General features: G+C 36.2%; 1 protein-coding gene across 1 annotated transcript in view; it reads right to left on the minus strand.

Moving 5' to 3' along the window:
* LOC150079049 (meckelin) overlaps positions 1 to 19,467 on the minus strand; it is an 860,544-nt gene that overhangs the window by 670,048 nt on the left and 171,029 nt on the right. Inside the window, exon 6 of the mRNA XM_090382499.1 lies at positions 3,573 to 3,653. Within this exon, the coding sequence (XP_090238625.1) occupies positions 3,573 to 3,653 (81 nt within the window). The remainder of the gene's footprint in view (positions 1 to 3,572; positions 3,654 to 19,467) is intronic.

The following is a 19,467-nucleotide window of genomic DNA, read 5'->3' on the forward strand; positions in this document are numbered from 1 at the left end:
TCCACTTTCTTTCACATAAGCAGTTCACCCAATCAGGAAAAAAAAAAAAAAAAAGAAAGAAAAAAAGACATCAAAATTAGTAATTGAATTCGGGCACTAGTTGAACCTACATATTTAAAATTGCCCTAAAGTCTAATTCCTGTATTAATTGGGATAAAAAGTTTAAGCATTAAAAATTAAAACTGACACATTACTATGTGAACAGTAACAATAACTTGTGTCTTATTTCTGGGTGATATTTCTTACACTTATAAAACTGTACAACAATACTCTCTGAAAAAAATATTTTTACATTTGTATTACATGGATTTCATTATTTTATTTATTTATCATTGATTTTAAAGTCAATATTTAAAGTAAAACTGAAATTACTGTCTCCATACCATATTATAAAAGTGCAACAGAGCACAAAAGAATTTATTTGAACAAATAAAGAAATAAATTCTGCTGAATCATTTTCAGTGATATTCATTAGAATGAAATTTTTATACAACAAATGATTTTTTTATTCCCCATGAAGTTCATTGTAACAGGGTTTTATATAAATAAAATAATATTTATTTACAATGTTACAAGTTTGCATTCACACAATAATCTTGTAAATTAATGTGGGTTCCATAGTGTCTATGCCAAAATGCTACACATTTTCAAAGACTTATGAATGAACAAACTTTTGAAACACCACCCATTCCTATGATAGGGTTGTCACACAAGGACACCTACCCAGTACAGGAACTCCCTGACTTATGTAGCGTTCCACAGAATGCTACACGTTCAGTTCCCACATGCTTGTGCAGCACTTGCAACTGTGCTCGCTGAATTGATTGAATCAAAAAATAAATATTCGAGGAACATGTAAATAGAATTATTTATTGTATTTATTCAATTTTTTATCTCATGCACAGGAAAATTTACAAAAGCATGAAATTTAAAAAATTTAAAAATTAGAAAATTAAAAAAAAAGAGAGGAGATGGGCATAACGTCAGTATGTTTTACCTCTCAAGCATCATTGCCAGAATCGACATCTTCAGCTGATAAGTACACCGCTGCGGAGATTGAGAAGGGGTCGGCCACACAACTTTACAAAAGAAGATATTAATGGATGACTGCATGGTGGCTTTTTTTTTCTTTCATCATAGATTTCTTTGTAGCAAGCATTTCATTCACCCCCTCTGTTAACTTTTAAAAATCATTCGCTGTCAGGATCAATCTTCTCAAACCTCGCCATTGCCGATGCAATTTCACAAAATGCCAATGCCATCTCTCTGGTGATGAAGTGTCTTGGCTCCTCATTTGGTTCATCTTGAGCTTCGTCCAAATTTTCTTCTTTCACTATCACTGCCTGCAAGTCAATAAGTTCATTCTTCATTAGATAATTCTTTCTCTTCTTCCTCTATTAACTCCTCCACGTCTTTGGCATCAACCTCCAACTGAAGTAGCTCTGCAACCTTTACAATCTTATCTGTAACTTCTTCATATGATTCGTCTTTTTCAAATCCTTCGAAGCCTTTTATGTGCTGTGTGCATATTTTCTTCCATGTGCCATTTAAACAACTTTTAGTAATTTCCGCCCAGGCCTTATTAATGTTTAAGATGCCATGGTAAATATCGTAAGATTTCCAAAAGTCTCTTAACATAAAATTTTTCTCATTGTTTACTGCAGATAATGCCTGAGCAAATGTTATGAGTAAATAGTATCCTTTTAAAATCGAAGTAACACCCTGATCCATAGGTTGGATGAGTGAAGTCATGTTTGGAGGTAGAAATATGACTCTCACATTCGAAATGAAATCATCTAGATGCATAGGATGTCCATTATCTAATAGAAGCAAAATTTTTAAAGGAACGTTGTTGTTGTCTTTACAATATTTTTCAACCTTGGGAATGAAGCAGCATTTAAACCAATCTTCAAAGAGAGATATTATTATCCAAGCTCTCTGGTTCGATCGGAAATGCACGGATAAGGTGACTTTATTGATGCCCTTAAATGCACGAGGATTTCCAGAATGGTACACAAGCAGTGGTTTTAATCTGTAATCTCCCACTCCATTAGCCCCAAGCAAGAGTGTGGCCCTATCTTTTGACACCTTGAAACCTGGCATTGTATTTTCCTCTTTGGCAATGCACGTTCGATCCAGAAATTTTTTCCAATACAGAGCAGTCTTTTCTGCAGCTGCAGAATCGGCACTGCCAACTTCACCACATACTTTAACATTGTGGAAACCAGCGCGATGCTTGAACCTATTAAACCACCAGTTGCTTGCCACGAACTTGGCTTGGGGTTCGCCATACTTATCCTTAATATGTTTATAAATACTTGTTGCTTTTGCTTGAATGGTCATTAGACTCAGAGGCATTTGCTTCCGAATCTGATTTTCCATCCATATAATTAACAGCTGTTCCATCTTCGATATAGCACATGAATGCTGTTTTGTGATCACTGTTGATCTCAAGTGCATTGACCCTTTGACATGTTATTTTATACATGCACTGTCCTTTAAAATAGTATTCACTGTTGAAGGAGCGAGACCTAGATGACAGACTTTGTCCTACTTCGTATTTCATTTTCATCTTCAATTCTAAATCAATTTTGTTTGGTTTCCTAGTACTGCCAGCACTTGCACTTTCCGTTGGTCCCTTTCTCTTCACCACTGTCCATTGTAATAAGTAAATAGGAATGAGGAGAAGATTCTGAAAATTTATTTATGTTTTTGTATATGATTGAAGAATTCAGTGAAGGGGAACACATTTCACCATAATAGCATAAAAACCCACACAATTGCAGTTATTAGTATTATTGCAAATGCAATAAGATCGAGTTTACTACCCATTTATAATTAGATGCACTAACAGAAAAGTCCAATAAACCAAAAAATGCAAATTGTTTTAAGGTCGTGACCTCCAGAAACGTGCCTTAGAAAAATATCACAAAGGCGTTCAAAAATTGATTCTTTAACAGAAACATATGATAACGATGAAAGGGTAGTGCAATTTCCATTATAAATATGAGAGATAATAGCTTAGTAATCTAGTGAAATTTTCAACTTCCAAGGACTTGGAACGAATTACAAAAAAAAAAAAAAGGTGTTATTGGGTTCACATTATGATATTTTCACTTTCACGATACCTCCATTTATTCTACAGGATGCAAAATACGTTTACCCGATTTTTTTAAGTTTCCACCGGCTGGCAAAAACTTATGTACAGTCGAATTTCCTTACGTCTCCAGTATTACATAAGTCGGGGAGTTACTGTTCATGCAATTACAGAATAATTTCTTCCATTTTCTCACTGGATGCTTTCCACGGGCTGATAACATTCAAAAATCATCAAATTTAGGTAATAATTTGTGAGGAAAAAGCATTTCTTATATACTGTAAAATATGGTAATATCTTTTTTCGGCATCATAAATAAAGTGTCTTTTGCATTATGAAAAATTCCTATGAATCCAACTAATTTTTTTAAAGATGGCAAAAGACTGAAAAAAGAATAACATAAGTGACAGTATTGTAAAAGAAATATTTCATAAGTAATATTCAAATAAAGAAATAATCAAATTATTCAACTTACATCGAAGGTAACGGTATAGAGTGAAGGCTGACTGGGTAGAAGCTTTTCTTTTGGAATACACATGCCACCGACAACAGAGGACTAATAAAAAATACATAAAATGTATTATTTTATTTACTCAAATAAGAAAAAAAGTTCATTAATAAATGAAATGCTTCACAGTATTTATTTATTTTTTTTTTTCCAAATCTACACAGACAATTAGAAATCTGTTTGGAAAGCTTTGTACTCAAATACAGATAGTCTAAATGCCCACATGCAAAAACCAGAATTATTTTTCTTCTCCCTTCCTAGAGTTGGAAGGCAAAATAAAGACAATTTTACGTCTCACAAAAGGAACAGGGCCATTCTACATTAATGAAAAAATGCAGAGAAAGACAAGTAATTGTGCAGGAATAAGGGAGTAATTGTGCAGCCAGATATGAAATTCTCTGAACAGTGCAAATGGCTGCTATGGCAGTTCATGGGATATTTTTAATGATATAGGGGAATTTTGCCAACAAGAATAAGGAAATCATTATCCTGTTGGTTAAGCTACATCTTGAGCATTGCATACACAATCTGAAGGCCTCGTTTTAGGAAGGATGTGAATCTGATGGAATGGATACAGAGAAAAGCAATGACATTAGTGAAGGGAACAAATGGATGCTCTTACCAGGAAAGGCTTCAGTTCTGCAAACTGCAGTGTTTGCACCTACAAGGAGCTCTGACTGAGGTGTTAGCCCATCTGCCCAACTCTCTGACTAGCCTACAGGTGTTCACGATTGCGACTTTCTGAAGTTCCTTGTAGGTGTTCACTGGGAGACCTATTGCTGCTAGGCTGTTATGTAGGGTCTTTTGCACCACACCTGTGTTGACACGATGATCAGGATGGTCGTTAACCACCCGCCGGCTAAAGGCAAATTTCCGCACATCTGTCCTTTCTTAATTTGAATTTATGCCCCCTTAGTTCGTAATCTGAAAAAGTGGAAGGATCCCATCAGAATTCAGCATGCTCAACCCATTCAAGGCCTTATACACCTCAATCAGATCACCGCGCAGGTGCCCAGTCTCCAGCCACTGCAATTTGCAGAACTTAAGCCTCTCTTGGTAAGAGGATCCCTTCATTCTCCTCACCAATCTTGTTGCCCTTCTCTGTACATGCTCAAACAAATCTACATACTTCCTAAAATGAGGCCTCCAGACCTGTACGCAGTCCTGGCGTGTCCTGACCATTGCCTTATACAGACGGACAACCACCTCCTTTTCCCTGCTAGCAAAATTCCTATACCCCATGACCTGCCCTGGCAGCCTGTCTGCATTGCTCAGAAAACTTCATATCTGACTGCACAATTACTCCCAGGTCTTTTTCATTTTTTACCACCTTAAGTGTAGTACCCCACAGTTGGTACGTTTCTCTGGGGTTACTTCTACCCATATGCAGTACTTTGCATTTGTTAAGGTTAAACTTCAGTTGCCACTTCTTAGCCCATCTGCCCAAATTATCTAGATCCTGTTGCAGTAGCACACTGCCATTACTGTCATTAACAACCCTGCCAACCTTTGTATCATTTGCAAACTTCGACATTAAGCCTGATATACCTTCATCAATATCATTGATAAATATACAAAACAACAATGGACCTAACACCGAACACTGTGGGACTCCACTAATAACATTAGTCCAAGAAGAGCAGCACCCATTGATTACCACCCTCTGTCTTCTCCCACTTAACCATCCTTTTATCCATTGTAGCAACTTACCCTTAATACCATTCTGCTCCAATTTGTACAATAGTCTTCCATGCACAACAGTGTCAAAAGCTTTCCTGAAATCCAAATATATGATATCAAAATTATTTTATGCATCCAGTTCCTTTGTAACCATATCATAATAACCAATCAAATTTTTCAAACAAGACTTTCCCTTAACAAACCCACGCTGTGTCTGAATTATTGGTGCAGTCTTGTCTAGATGATCCTGCAATGCATCTTTAACCAGTGACTGCATTATTTTACCCAGAACAGAAGTTAAACTAACTGGTCTGTAATTACTCGCGTTACCCTTCGATCCTCCTTTGTGAACTGGGGATACATTTGCACATCTCCAGTCCGTGGGAACCTCCCCTGAGTCCAAGGATGCTCTCACAGTTATGGCTAAGGGTTTGCTTAGTTGCTTTACCGCCTCCTTTAATATAACTGGATAGATCCCATCCACCCCAGGTGCTTTTCTTATGTTTAACTTCAACAATTTCTCCTCCACTTTGCTCTCAGTTATTACAAAATCATTAAGTATCCTGCTACAATTTGATAACCTTCTGCCATTTTCAAACCTTAATAATTCCTCATGTGTGAATGTAGATGCAAAATACTCATTCAGTTTGTTTGCTATCTGAGCAGGATCATCAACAGTCGACCCATCGATGTCAAGTGGACCAATCAGATTCATCCCCTTCCTTTTAGAGTTTATATAAGTAAAGAAATGCTTGCTGTTTTTCTTAGCATATTTTGACAAGGATTTCTCGTAATCTGCCTTCACCTGCTTTACCTTCTTTGTGACCTGATTACAGACTAGCTTATATCTGCCATAGGCTTCTGAGTTGCTTGATAATTTACATGCATCCCATTCATTTTTCTTCTCTGTTACGAGTCTCATTAGTTCATTAGATAACCATTTAGGCCTAAACTTTGAACAATATATCTTAATATTGAAAGTGCTCCTTGCATCCCGTAGTGATGTGTTGAATCGTTTCTGAGGCCAGGTGGCATCAGACACTCAGGGGTCCTTGGTGATATATTTTCTATAGTTCCTGGTTTTGATTAACTGGTCTTGGATGGTGAACATGAATCCTTCAGTCTCAGGGTAGTATGTCCCGCTCATGAGTCAATCATTGGAAGAAATTTTATCTATGTGGTCTTGATGGACATCATTGTAGTGTCTGCCATGGAGTGTCTTCTCTGCTCATCTTTCTAGCTTTGTTTGTGCCTCCTGATAATGAGGGGGACTCCTCGCTTAGGTTGAGTGGGTGTATACCGCTTGTCTATCTTCCTTATGGAGTGCTGGAGTGCTGCTGTGTGTTTCTGGAAGTAATCCTTCAGGCTAGCAATAGCTGTCTTCTGTTGCTCAATGAGGTCTATCAGGCCCCTTCCTCCTTTTTTCCGAGCAATTGTCAGTCTCTCCACGGCTGATTGGCAGCTCTTGGTCATCATTGTCCTTGTCTTTCTCATGATATCCTCCAGCTTGGTGTTAGTCCAATCTATGACCCCAAAGGAGTATGCTAGCACTGGGACTGAAAAGGCATTTATGGATTTAACTGTGTTCCCTCCATTCAGCTTTGCTTTCAGCAGGCTTCTGAGTCTCTGATGGTAGTTTTCGGTCAGGCAAGCCTTAATTTCCTTGTGCTGTAACTGATGAGCCTGCATCATCCCCAAGTATTTGTAGGCCTCTCCCTCTGCCATGGCTTCGATCTCTTTACCAATGTGCAGTTGGTAGTTTCAGTTGACTAATTTTCCCTGGTGCAATCTGTGTGTTGCATCTGTCTAGACCAAATTCCATCCTAATATCATTGTGGAATTCTTCAGTAATCTGGAGTAGTTGCTGGAGGTGCTTCTCGATTCCCGTGTAGAGCTTGATGTCATCCATGTACATCAGGTGGGTGAGGGTGTACAGGTTCTTCCTTCCTTCTATGAGGTTATATCTATACTTGCTACTGTTGAGCATGATGGATAGTGGGTTAAGTGCTACACAGAACCACAATGGAATCAGGGCATCTCCCTTAAAGATTCCTCTCTTGGTTGTGATGTTTTCAACCTTAATGGTGGTATTCCATTTTTCTCCTAAGACGTTTGCTACTACTGGATTGACCTTGTAGATCTTCAGGGTCTCTATTTGCCAGCTATGAGGTACGGAGTCGAATTAATTAATATCATTATTAGCCATATAGTGAAAGGAAGCCTGAGGCTTATGCTGCACCAGCCAAAAAAATTTTTGAATTACCCAAAGAGAGAGAAAGAAGTACAAGGGAATCACCAAGAAAGAGAAGAATATTGATATCCAGCTCGGAACACTGGGTGTGCCAAGCCCATACTCACCAGATGTGAGCCACTGGGGTTAATTTTAAGGCTTTGAATGGATTGAGTAAACTCATCGCTGATTGCAACTTTCCTCTTGCTCAGAAAACACAGACATAAGGGGAGGAGGCATATATTTGAATTGAGGAAGAATGGTTACAGGACAGATGTGTTGAACCACCAGTGGAGGTTCAAAACATCTGAGGCTGGTGGTTGATTGCTAGAACAAACTTCCATCTGGTGTTGTGAAAATGGGTAGTTTGAATATATTCAAGAAAGAACTAGACAAACTATTAGAAGAGACTGATAGGTGATATGGGAAGTTGTTGGTTCCTTTTTTTTTGGTGATGCTAAATAAGTTTGTTTTCTTCATTCACTTATCACTTGCCATTATTAATACTAATATAACACACTTAAGTTATTTTATTTTTTTTATGATAGTTTTAAGTTTTTTTTTTCCACATAAACAGTAATTTGTAGTAAAGGGATAGTTTTAAGCATCGCAGATATAAGTGAACACCTGCTGACCCATATATAACGTGATTTTCTTGTACATACATATGTATAATAAAGTTTAATTGATAAATTACCAACATTAAATACGGCAATAATAAAGTACAGCAGACTCTCAATTTAATAGGATTGGATTAACCGGGACACTTCAAGACTCAAAATTTAAAAAAAAAAAAAAAAATTCAAGCAGAAATCATAAAATTCAAGTAATAACTAGAATAGGTATAAACAGATATTTTGCAAGTGTAAATAAGCAACAAGAACTGGCGTTATAAGTCGTCATTGGGAGATTAGTGTAACTATTATTTTGCAATCCCTGCTGTCTTCACACCTACTACTCAAAAAAAAAGACACCAAATGTTTAGTTTGATTTAGTGCACTGCGTCAATTGTTGTGGTCCGCCGCACCGCAAAAGGCCAAATTTTGTTTCATTATTTATGTCAGGGAGGATGGAATTTTTTTTTATATATATAGTAACTATTTTTTTTTTTTTTTTTTTTCTTTTTGGTTAGGAATCGCAAAAATGAGGGCATACACAAGTGTTGTGCTTTCAAATTAAACAAAAACTTGAAGTTATTCTAAAGTTTGAAAATGGTGCATCCGTTAAATCTCTAAAACACCATTATAAGGTTGGTGACCAAACCATACGCAACATTGTAAAAAATAAAGGGAAGCATCATATTGGACTCACGAGTAGTACGTGTTAAGGTTTTTTGTTTTTTTTTCCGTGGTTAACCGCAGGCAGTGGCGGATTAAGGATAGTTGGGGGACCCAAATATTATGATGATTTGAAGACATAATCATAATTGTTATGATGATTGTCTTCAAAGTTTATTTTTTCGGCAAACTCGTGTTCAATGGAAATTAGGGATAAGGCAGTTAATCGCTCTTGACTCATTACAGCCATTGGTATTGTGGCATTATTTAAAGCATAGATAGTCCGCACTGTTCAAAATACGTATCTCCCACCACTCCAGATGTGGGAACAATATTCCATGGTAGGGCAGATTTGCGATTTGTACAGAGTGAACAGCTGTTTGGAAGAAAAGTAACACCGAGAGCGAAAGAGAAAACCAAGTTTTTTAGATGCAGAGGAAGCAATATTTGTAATGTGCTTGTGCCAAGAGAGATTAGAAATCAGAGTAATCCCCAAAAGAGATATATCGTTTTCCCTAGAAATCAGAGTGTCACCAAAGACAAGCATAGGAGCAGAAGAATCCTTTCTGCGAGATATAAGAAAAGACTGAGTTTCAGAAGGGTTGAAATCAACTAAGTTGTCTTTGCCCCACTGAAGAATTACCCGAAGATCATCATTTAAGGAACTGGTAGCAGATTTTCGAGAAGTTGAAGTTGATTGAGCAGGGCAAGGTTTTTCAAAATGGAAAGTGGAATGCAATGTGCTATCATCGGCAAAACTATGGATAGGATTTCCAGTCAATGGAAGAAGGTCATTAATATACAAGAGGAAAAGGTGGGGGAAAGAACTGAACCTTGGGGGACACCAGCATTAGTGGAGAAGTTAGAAGACAGAGAGCTTTCTACCATCACCCTCAGTGAGCGATCAGAGAGAAAACTGGATAACCAATTACAAAAAACAGTTGGCAAACCACAGGATGGAAGCTTGTTTAGGAGACCTTTATGCCAAACACGATCAAAAGCCTTTAAGATGTCAAGAGCAACTACTTGTGTTTCACTGAACTTTTCCATTGAATTAGTCCATAAATGAGCAGCATAAGCCAGAATATCACCAGTGGATCGACAATGACAGAATCCATACTGGCAATCGTTGATCAGACGGAAGGTTTCTAGGTAGTTTAAGAGTTGGCGATTAATTGATTTCTCAATTACTTTAGAAAGAGTAGAAGTAATTGCAATGGGACGATAATTGGATGGGAGGGATTTGACACCCTTTTTAGGAACTGGCTGGATATGAGCAAATTTCCAAGCAGAAGGAAAAACACCTTTGGAATAAGAAAGTGAAAAAAGATGGCAAAGAACAGGAGAAAGTTCAGGAGCACAGGTTTTGAGAACAAGTGGAGAAATACCATTGGGACCTGGAGCTTTCTTAGCATAAAGATTCATCAAAATCCTTCTGACATCCTTTTGACGGAAGACCACAGGAGGCATTGAATGGAGTGTGTTGGGAATGGCAGGAGGTGTTTTACCAAGATCATTAATACATGAGTTGGAAGAAAAATGGGATGCTAGCAGTTCAGTTTTATCTTTGGCTGAAGTGACAACAGAACCAGGAGCAGAGATGAACAAAAGTTGCGGCCAATAGCTTTGGCAAGAGACCAGAATGCTCGGCTACCATTAGGGCAAGAAGCAAGTTTTCTACTCTTAGCCTGTTCTACTATACACATTAGAATAAATATTAAATGCTGAATACACAAACTTTTTTTCCTTAATTTTCCTTTCTAAAACAGGATTGTGTCCTATATGCCTATGTGTCTTATACGGCGTCAAATACAGTAATACTTTGATGCAGTCACAAAGGAACTGGATGCAGGGAATAACTTTGATATTATATACTTGGATCTTAGAAAGGCTTTTGATACTGTTGCACATGGAAGACTGCTGCACAAATTGGAGCAGTGTGACATTGGAGGCAAACTGCTGCTGTGGATAAAGGGGTGGCTGAGGGGGAGAAGACAGAGAGTGGTAATCAATGGACACTGCTCATCGTGGACTAATCTTATTAGTGGAGTCCCTCAGGGCTCAGTGTTGGGTCCATTATTGTTTTCTGTATTCATAAATGATATTGATGATGGTATATCAAGCTTAATGTCGAAGTTTGCAGACGATACAAAGGTAGGCAGGGTTGTCAAGGACACTACTGACACTTTGCTGCTGCAACAGGATCTGGAAAGGTTGAGCAGATGGGCTGAGAGGTGGCAAATGTAAAGTACTACACATGGGAAACAGCAACCCCAGAGCAACGTATCAACTCTGTGGTACTACACTGACAGTGGTAGAGAATGAAAGGGACCTAGGGGTGGTTGTGCAGGCAGATATGAAGTTCTCTGAGCAGTGCAGACGGGCTGCAAGAGTAGTTCATTGTGTATTGTCAATGATATATAGGAATTTTTGTAGCAGGGATAAGGAGGTGATTATTCCCTTGTATAAGACAATGGTCAGGCCACACCTAGAGTACTGTATACAGGTCTGGAGGCCTCATTTCAAGAAGGATGTAGAGCTGTTGGAACGAGTACAGAGAAGGGCAACAAGATTAGTGAATGGAACAAAGGGGTGGTCTTACGAAGAAAGGCTTAAGTTTTGCAAATTACAGTGTCTGGAGACTAGGCACCAGCGAGGCGATCTGATGGAGGTGAATAAAGCATTGAATGGTTTGAGCATGCTCAATGCTGATGGGATTCTTCCTGTCGTCTTCGTCTCAGAATAATCACCTGAGAGGGCATAAATTCAAATTGAGGAAAGACAGATGTAGGATAGACGTGCGGAAATTTGCCTTTAGCCAGCGAGTGGTTGGTTGGTGGAACAGACTTCCATCCCTTGTCGTGGAAGTTGATAGCCTAAATAAGTTTAAGGCTCAGCTGGACAGGTATTTTGAACGAACAGAGGGGTAAAGTGGAAGTGGTTTTTTTTTTTTTTTTTGGCTGATGCTGCATAAGCTTGCTTTCTTGCATCAAATGCCTCTACTAATGCTAATGCTAATACTTGGAAAACCTTGGCACAGCCTACAAAAATCCTCACCAAATACAATGTGCGCTCTTCAAATTGTAAACTGTTACATCAGAATTTGAACCTAAGAACTATAGGTAGAAGTCTAATGTTTATCTCAAGAAAACCGAGGCCAAAATCGATTGATAAAATTATGAGAATTAGCTTATATCTGTTAAATAAATCAGTCTGTCATACATTACTGGCTAGATTATGCGAAACTGGAATATTTTGGTAAAACATAACACCAGCTATATTTAATAACTGTTACGTGATGTGAAACTAACGTGGTAATTTTCGAAATCTACACATAAAAATTGGTTAAAAACAGCATTAAATTTAAAGAGATAAATACTATATAATCCAGTGAAAGACTTTTAATAACAAATGGCGTGAAGCTTTCAGGTTTAAATGAAGGGGCCCCATGATAAAGGGGCCCATTTAATCCTGACAGCTTCAGACCATTTGTTATTAAAAGTCTTTCACTGGATTATCCTACTTTATCTCTTATGCAACAGAATCCAGTACAACAGGCCCATTTATTTTCATAGCATTAAATTTCTTGGAGGTAAAAATGGTGTTAGCTAGTGTCATAGAACTGCATAACCAGTTCATCATTACACCTATTTACAAAGCTTTAAACAACTATGCTTTCATATCTTAAATATTGAACTCAATTTTAGTGAAACATACAAGCCTATAACCAGTAACCAATAACAGTAATATTGTAACGAAAAAATTAGTAACTTTCAATAAAAAATTAAAGCTTAATATCAATAATTATAGATTTCCTTATATATATTTCATACCCAAGTTTCATAAGAATTCTAGTGGCTTCAGATTTATCACTTCTTGTAAAAACAGCTATGCACATAAACCTGGTAAGACCTAGGAGCAGTTACTCAAACCCATTATGAATATCCTACCTGACAGCAGGATTATTACTAACAATTTACCTGTATTAGAAGCCCTGCATAATAGTAATTTATCTCACGTACAAACTTTTGGTTTCCATAGTCTATTCACTAGTATTAATCAAACTAATTTGAAGTCTGTCTTAAATAACCTGTACAATAAATACAAATATATTATAAACTGCAAACCAGGATATTGGAATAATTTAATCAACCTTTGTATCTCCAATAACTTCATTTTTGATGGTAATACTGTTTACCAACAAGCTATGGGAACTCCTGCTAGCTGTGTCATTGCTAACCCTACCTATACTGGTCAGAAATTTCACTACCACCAGAACTCGATATGCAATACAGTGCCGATTTATTTGTAGGAAACTGCCCCAATTTTCTACAATATAATTATTCAAATATATATCCTCCAGAACTCACCCTGGAAAGAACCAACTGCAATAACCTTACTGTTAATTACCTAGATCTGGATGTTGATCTTAATAACTCACAAACTACAATCAATATATACAATAAATGTGACGCCTTCAACTTTAATGTAGTTAATTTCACTCACTGGCATTCTAACATTTCAAAAAAAGGTAGTACATTCTAACATTATTCTGTCACAATGCATCAGGATAGCCACTATATGCAACACATTGATAATCCATAATCAGATATCTCTACCATAGGCTTCTGGACCAGAGTTTCCCAAACTTTTGATGTGAAAACATCTATGGAGGCACCAGAGTAAAATCGATTGGTCGTGAAATTTTATTGTAATGAAAATGACACAATCGATGTAACAGAAATGACACAATTGATTGTTAACGAAATTTTTGATGTGAAAACATTTATGGCGGCACAAGAGTAAAATTGATTGGTAACAATATAACAATCGATAGTAATATTTTACTCTAGTGATTTACTCTAATGTTGATTCGGTAGAGTAAGCAGCTGGTAGTAATATTATGCCAGAATAAAAACAAGAAAGCGGATAGTAATATTATGCAAGAATAAAAGTAGAATTTTATGCATGAAAGTGGGTAGTAATATTATGCAAGAAAGTGGGTAGTAATATTATGCAAGAATAAAATGCAGACTTTAATAAAATCTGCTTCTCAAGATTTTGTTCAACATCAACCTTAAGTGAGTAAATTTCGATCAAACCGTTCAAAAATTTAAAAGGTTTGATTGAAACTTACACAATTACGATAAGATTTCGAGATAATATTATGCAAGAATAAAAGCAGAATATTATGCAAGAAAGTGGGCAGTAATATTATGCAAGAATAAAATGCAAGATTTTGATCAACATCAATCTTCTAAGTAGTGTAAGTAAGTTTTGATCAAACCGTTCAAATATTTAAACGGTTTTTCTCTAGTGTTGCCAAGTCTCAGAAAAAACATCCCATTTTCTTGTTATCATTATAATAAGATTATTTAAGTAGGTAAAACTCCAGATTTTGGGTAAAATTCCATATTTCAACTAACGGTTAATTCTAATATTGAACAGTGAAAAAACCGCAAAATTTGATACTGTGATGCAGAAATCAATACAAACTACTGTTTCACTGCAATAGACGTTAGTGCTTATGGACGCGATGATGATTCAAACCTTTTTAAAAATTCAAATGTTGGAAAACACTATTTTCACTATTTAATATTAGAAGTAACCTAATGGTTAATTCTAACATTAAATAGAGAAAAAATCGCAAAATTTAATACTGCTTTCCCCGCCCACTGTCCTCCTACGTTGATATGCCTAGGGTGTTTATCCTTCGCTGTTTTTAAATTGCAAACTCTTACAGATTTTAAAACAGCGGGATGAGGGAGAGAAAAACACCCTACTTCAGCTAAGCACTCCCCCTCCTCGATTACACAAAACAATCAGAAAGAAAACACCTTCACAATAATCACCCAATCACAGAATTTGACCGCGCAATCAATCCCTTCTACGACAACGCACACTTCCTGGAGACAAGTGTTACCCAAATAATGGAGTTAAGTATTATTAAGATTATTTAAGTATATTAAAATTATTATAATACTTAATATATTTTTGTATGATTTTTTGCAAATTTTAATCTGTGATTTTGATATAATTAAATTGTGATTATTGTTAGCCTTTAAGTATTATTAAGATTATTAAGTATATTAAGATTATTATAATACTTAAACATTTGATTATAATTTGTATGATTTTTGTAAATTTTAATCTGTGATTTTAATATAATTAAATTGTGATTATTGTCAGTAATGTGTGTTAAGTATTATAATAGTAATTAGAAAATGGGATTTTTTCCAGGGATATTTTTACCCCGGAATATTTTTACCAGAGATATTTATATCTGTTACCAGTGCCACCACAGATATTTTCACATAAAATAAAACATCTTTCGTGTGTACAGGAACACGTTTCATCTCACAATATATTTACGGAACACTTACGAAACATAAGTTTATCGAGATCGAAAGAACTGTTTGCTAATATTTTATTACATACGATGCCCTGTGCATCAGGAGCATCTTTATTTCCAACACATGTTAGGCTAAAATTTAAATAACTGCCATCATACTTTCGTTTTCGTCTTTTATTAGTTGATTCCTGTTTTTTTCAATTCGAAGTTTTGGGGACAAAAGGCTGCGATTGTTCATCCTCACTTTGAAGTGTGACAATATTTTCATCGACCACAGTTGCAATACTAGAAGTATTGCAACTGTGCTTCTCATTTTAAAGTTCTTTTATTCAACCACAAATCCATGTTCAATATTAATAATAGTATTTCAAAATATTGATAATTATCAAAAAAAAATAAATAAAAATTATACAAGGAAGTGAGTTTAGTTATGATATCAGTTCGCTTCCCCCTCTGCTTCAACCCATGTTCTCCAGGCAAAATTGCATATGAATGGCATATTAGATCACTACATTGCTACTTTTTCGTAGATGTCATTACCTCTATGCATACTTCCCAATGCAAAAGCCAACCAAAATAAAGTGTTCTGCAGTCTATTTGATTAGTCTATGCTAGTATATTAATACCCAAAAAAAAAATGTTAACAATTATAATGATACAAAAGTGGTGTACACTACAAATATGTAAAATTTATTTATTTTATTATTTTTTTAATTATTAATTACGATTTTTCATGGAACACTTGTTCACATCTCACGGAACAGTTTGGGAAACGCTGCTCTGGACAACCAGTTTCCACCAGCTTACCTTTATTACAATTTCAGTAAAGCACTCCTTATCACCAAGCATAAAAAGATAATTGACAACCTGATTGATATCAATAATATACTAGCAAGCTGATATTCTACTGCTAACTGTACAGATTATACTCCCAGCCTCTTTGGTGTCTTACAGTATAGAAAACTTGTACACACCAATTGGCTGCCAAAAAAGTATAGTTTTTATAAATATTCATTTTTTTGTATATACTACTTTTAATTTAATTTTATCTTAATTTAGTTTATACTTTTTATACATAACTGACTTAAACACATGAAGTATACTTCCAGAACTATATCCTAACTACAGGAATGGGAAATGCAACCCCGGACTGCCTGAACCCAACCTATTTCCCTCTTATTCCGAACTCTTTTCACTTTCCTACTACTTTATATTTTTATTTCTCGTCAGCTATTAGTTTACCGAATGCAATATTGAGATGCAGTAGCGTAGCTACCCTTTTTTCGGGCCCAGAGGCAAAGAACATGTTCGGGCCACTACTTAATTAATGAAAATTGCAAAAACAGAAGACAGTCAAAGACGCTGGGCCCCTAAAGGGTCCGGGCCCGGAGGCAATTGCCTTGCCTGCCTACATGGTAGCTACGCCACTGTCGAGATGCTATTTTTCTACTATAACACATTTTTCTCGCCTACACAAAGTTTAGTGACTATTTAACACTAGTTTTAAGCTTATTATTTCTTTCCTATCATGGGATGTACTACTTTATGCATTTAATGCCGATTTCTCAACATGTATTCATAATTTTTAATTTTTGATTAACTTACTGTCTCTGAATTCTGACAAACAGGGTCATTATGGTATACTATAAATATTTTGACTTGGCTTCAAATAGATCTTTGGTTTGGCACTTCTGCAGTAGGGACATACAGTCAACTTCAGAAAGTTATTCCCTTTTGATTTTAGCCTTTCTTTCCTCTTTTTTGCTCTCCGCCTCTGTCAGGTCAGCCATGAAATATATGTACAGTTTACTCTTATCACTACATTTAGGCCTAGCTACCACTAGTTTCAAAATTGCTTTACCGATTCTACCACGTGCTATGTATATTTCATGTCAGATACAGAGGCCTTGCTTCTTGCTGTCTTTCCTGTGGTTTCAACAGTTGACCCTTGAAGAAGACATTGAAATCATAACATTTTCAGCACTGAGTTCTTTTATTTATTTATTTTTTTTGTACCTTCTGTATTTTCTATAGTTCCAATTCATTTCCTACTCAGTTCCAATTACAATTTTACTAGCTCATTTCCTACTGTCTTCCGCACAATCTACCAACTTATATATGCATCTTTTGTCTTCGCTATATCCATTCATCTGGCTGTCTGTCTCTCTGTCCATCCATTAACATATAATAGAGGGATTCCCAGTGGACAAGGACTTTCATGAAATTTTATATTTCGGACTTTTAAAAATATTTGTATATCTTTTCCAAATTTCTTTAATAATCAGACAAATAGAAATCCTGCAATTATTATTTTTTTTTCATACAAATTGTATGGAAAAGAGAAATTTATGGATTAAATGTAGTTTTAATGCAGTAAATGCTGACCTTAAACGGTCTGTGCCTGATTCAATGTACTGTTGTATAAGACTCGTGAATGTGGCATCGCTTGTGAAGAGATACATATATATTCCAGGAGAGCAATAATTATTATACAGTTGTAATTAAGCTGAACTTAGTTGTTTTTTTTTTTTTTTTTAGCATTAGCAAGGGCACATGATGCAAGAAAGCAAGCTTATTCAGCATCAGCCAAAAAAAAAAAAAAAAACACTACTCCCATTTCACCCCTCCGTTCGTTCGAAATACCTGTCCAGCTGAGCCTTAAATTTATTTAGGCTATCAACTTCAACAAGAAGCGATGGGAGTCTATTCCACAAACCAACTGCCCGCTGGCTAAAGGCAAATTTCCGCACATCTATCCGACATCCGTCCTTCCTCAATTTGAATTTATGCCCTCTCAGGTGATTATTCTGAGCAAGAGGAAGAATCCCATCGGCATTCAGCATGCTCAAGCCATTCAAAGCCTTATACACCTCTATCAGATCACCTCGCCGATGCCTAGTTTCCAGGCTCTGTAATTTGCAAAACTTAAGCCTTTCTTCGTAAGAGCAACCCTTTGTTCCATTCACTAATCTTGTTGCCCTTCTCTGTACTCGTTCGAGCAGCTCTACATCCTTCTTGAAATGAGGCCTCCAGACCTGTATACAGTACTCAAGGTGTGGCCTGACCAATGCCTTATACAAGGGAATAATCACATCCTTATCCCTGCTAGAAAAATTCCTGTATATCATTGACAAGACACCATGAGCTACTCTTGCAGCTCGTCTGCACTGCTCAGAGAACTTCATATCTGCCTGCACAATTACCCCCAGGTCCTTTTCATTCTCTACCACTGCCAGCGTAGTGCCACAGAGTTGATACGTTGATCTGGGGTTACTGTTTCCCATATGTAGTACTTTACATTTGTCAATGTTAAACTTCATTTGCCACCTCTCAGCCCATCTGCTCAACCTTTCCAGATCCTGTTGCAGCAGCATAGTATCAGTAGTGTCCTTAACAACCCTGCCAACCTTGGTATCATCTGCAAACTTGGACATTAAGCCTGATACACCATCATCAATATCATTTATAAATACACCTAATTCTGTTTTTGCACGAACTTTTTTTACACGAATTTGATTTAACACGAATTCAAAATAAATATTTCATTCTCTTTTTACGCGAGTCATTTTGATTTAACACGATTTCTATGAATTTTTTTTGCCTAAATTCTAAGAAAATTTTTTTTTATTTGTGGCATATTAGTATCATTTCTATATTACACGCACCAATAGATTGGATAACAGCTAGTGTATGCGTTTTGAAACGCGTGCTTTTGCTTACCAATGTGTACGTCTAGGTATCTATGAATCATCAACGTTTTTATTGAATTTGGTGCACATCTACGGTATTCGTGCATTGTATCTTCGGAAGACATGTAGTAGTAAGCTCTATTTCAAAGTGAAATTTGTGCACACATATAAATTTATTAATTTTGCCGATAGTCAATAAATTGTAAGTTTACAAATTTTTCATACATTTTTTTATTAATTATAACTGAGATATTTTTCGGTAGCCCTTATATAATGTCGAATAATTCGCCTATTACCAAAATGAAAAGGAAAGCGATTTCTTTGGAACTTAAAATTCAAATTTTAGATCGTCTTCAACTGGATAAGGGGCTACACGTCTGTAGGAAAGCATTTTGGTGTACATGAAGCTACCGTAAGAACTATTAAGAAAAATGAAGCTGCAATTAGGAAATCGGTATGTTCTGGAACAAAAGTAAGTGTTAATTCATCATCATATACAAGAGATATTGTCAAGGAAAAAATGGAAAAGGCCCTGGTAATATGGATAGAAGATCAGTCACAAAAAAAGAGTACCAGTAGATGGAAATGCCATCAAGCAAACAGCACTAAGAATTTAGACAGATTAAAGAAAAGG

Source organism: Mastigoproctus giganteus, chromosome 10, assembly GCF_048544385.1.
Source record: "Mastigoproctus giganteus isolate SK-2022 chromosome 10, ASM4854438v1, whole genome shotgun sequence".
Taxonomy (NCBI): Eukaryota; Metazoa; Arthropoda; class Arachnida; order Uropygi; family Thelyphonidae; genus Mastigoproctus; species Mastigoproctus giganteus.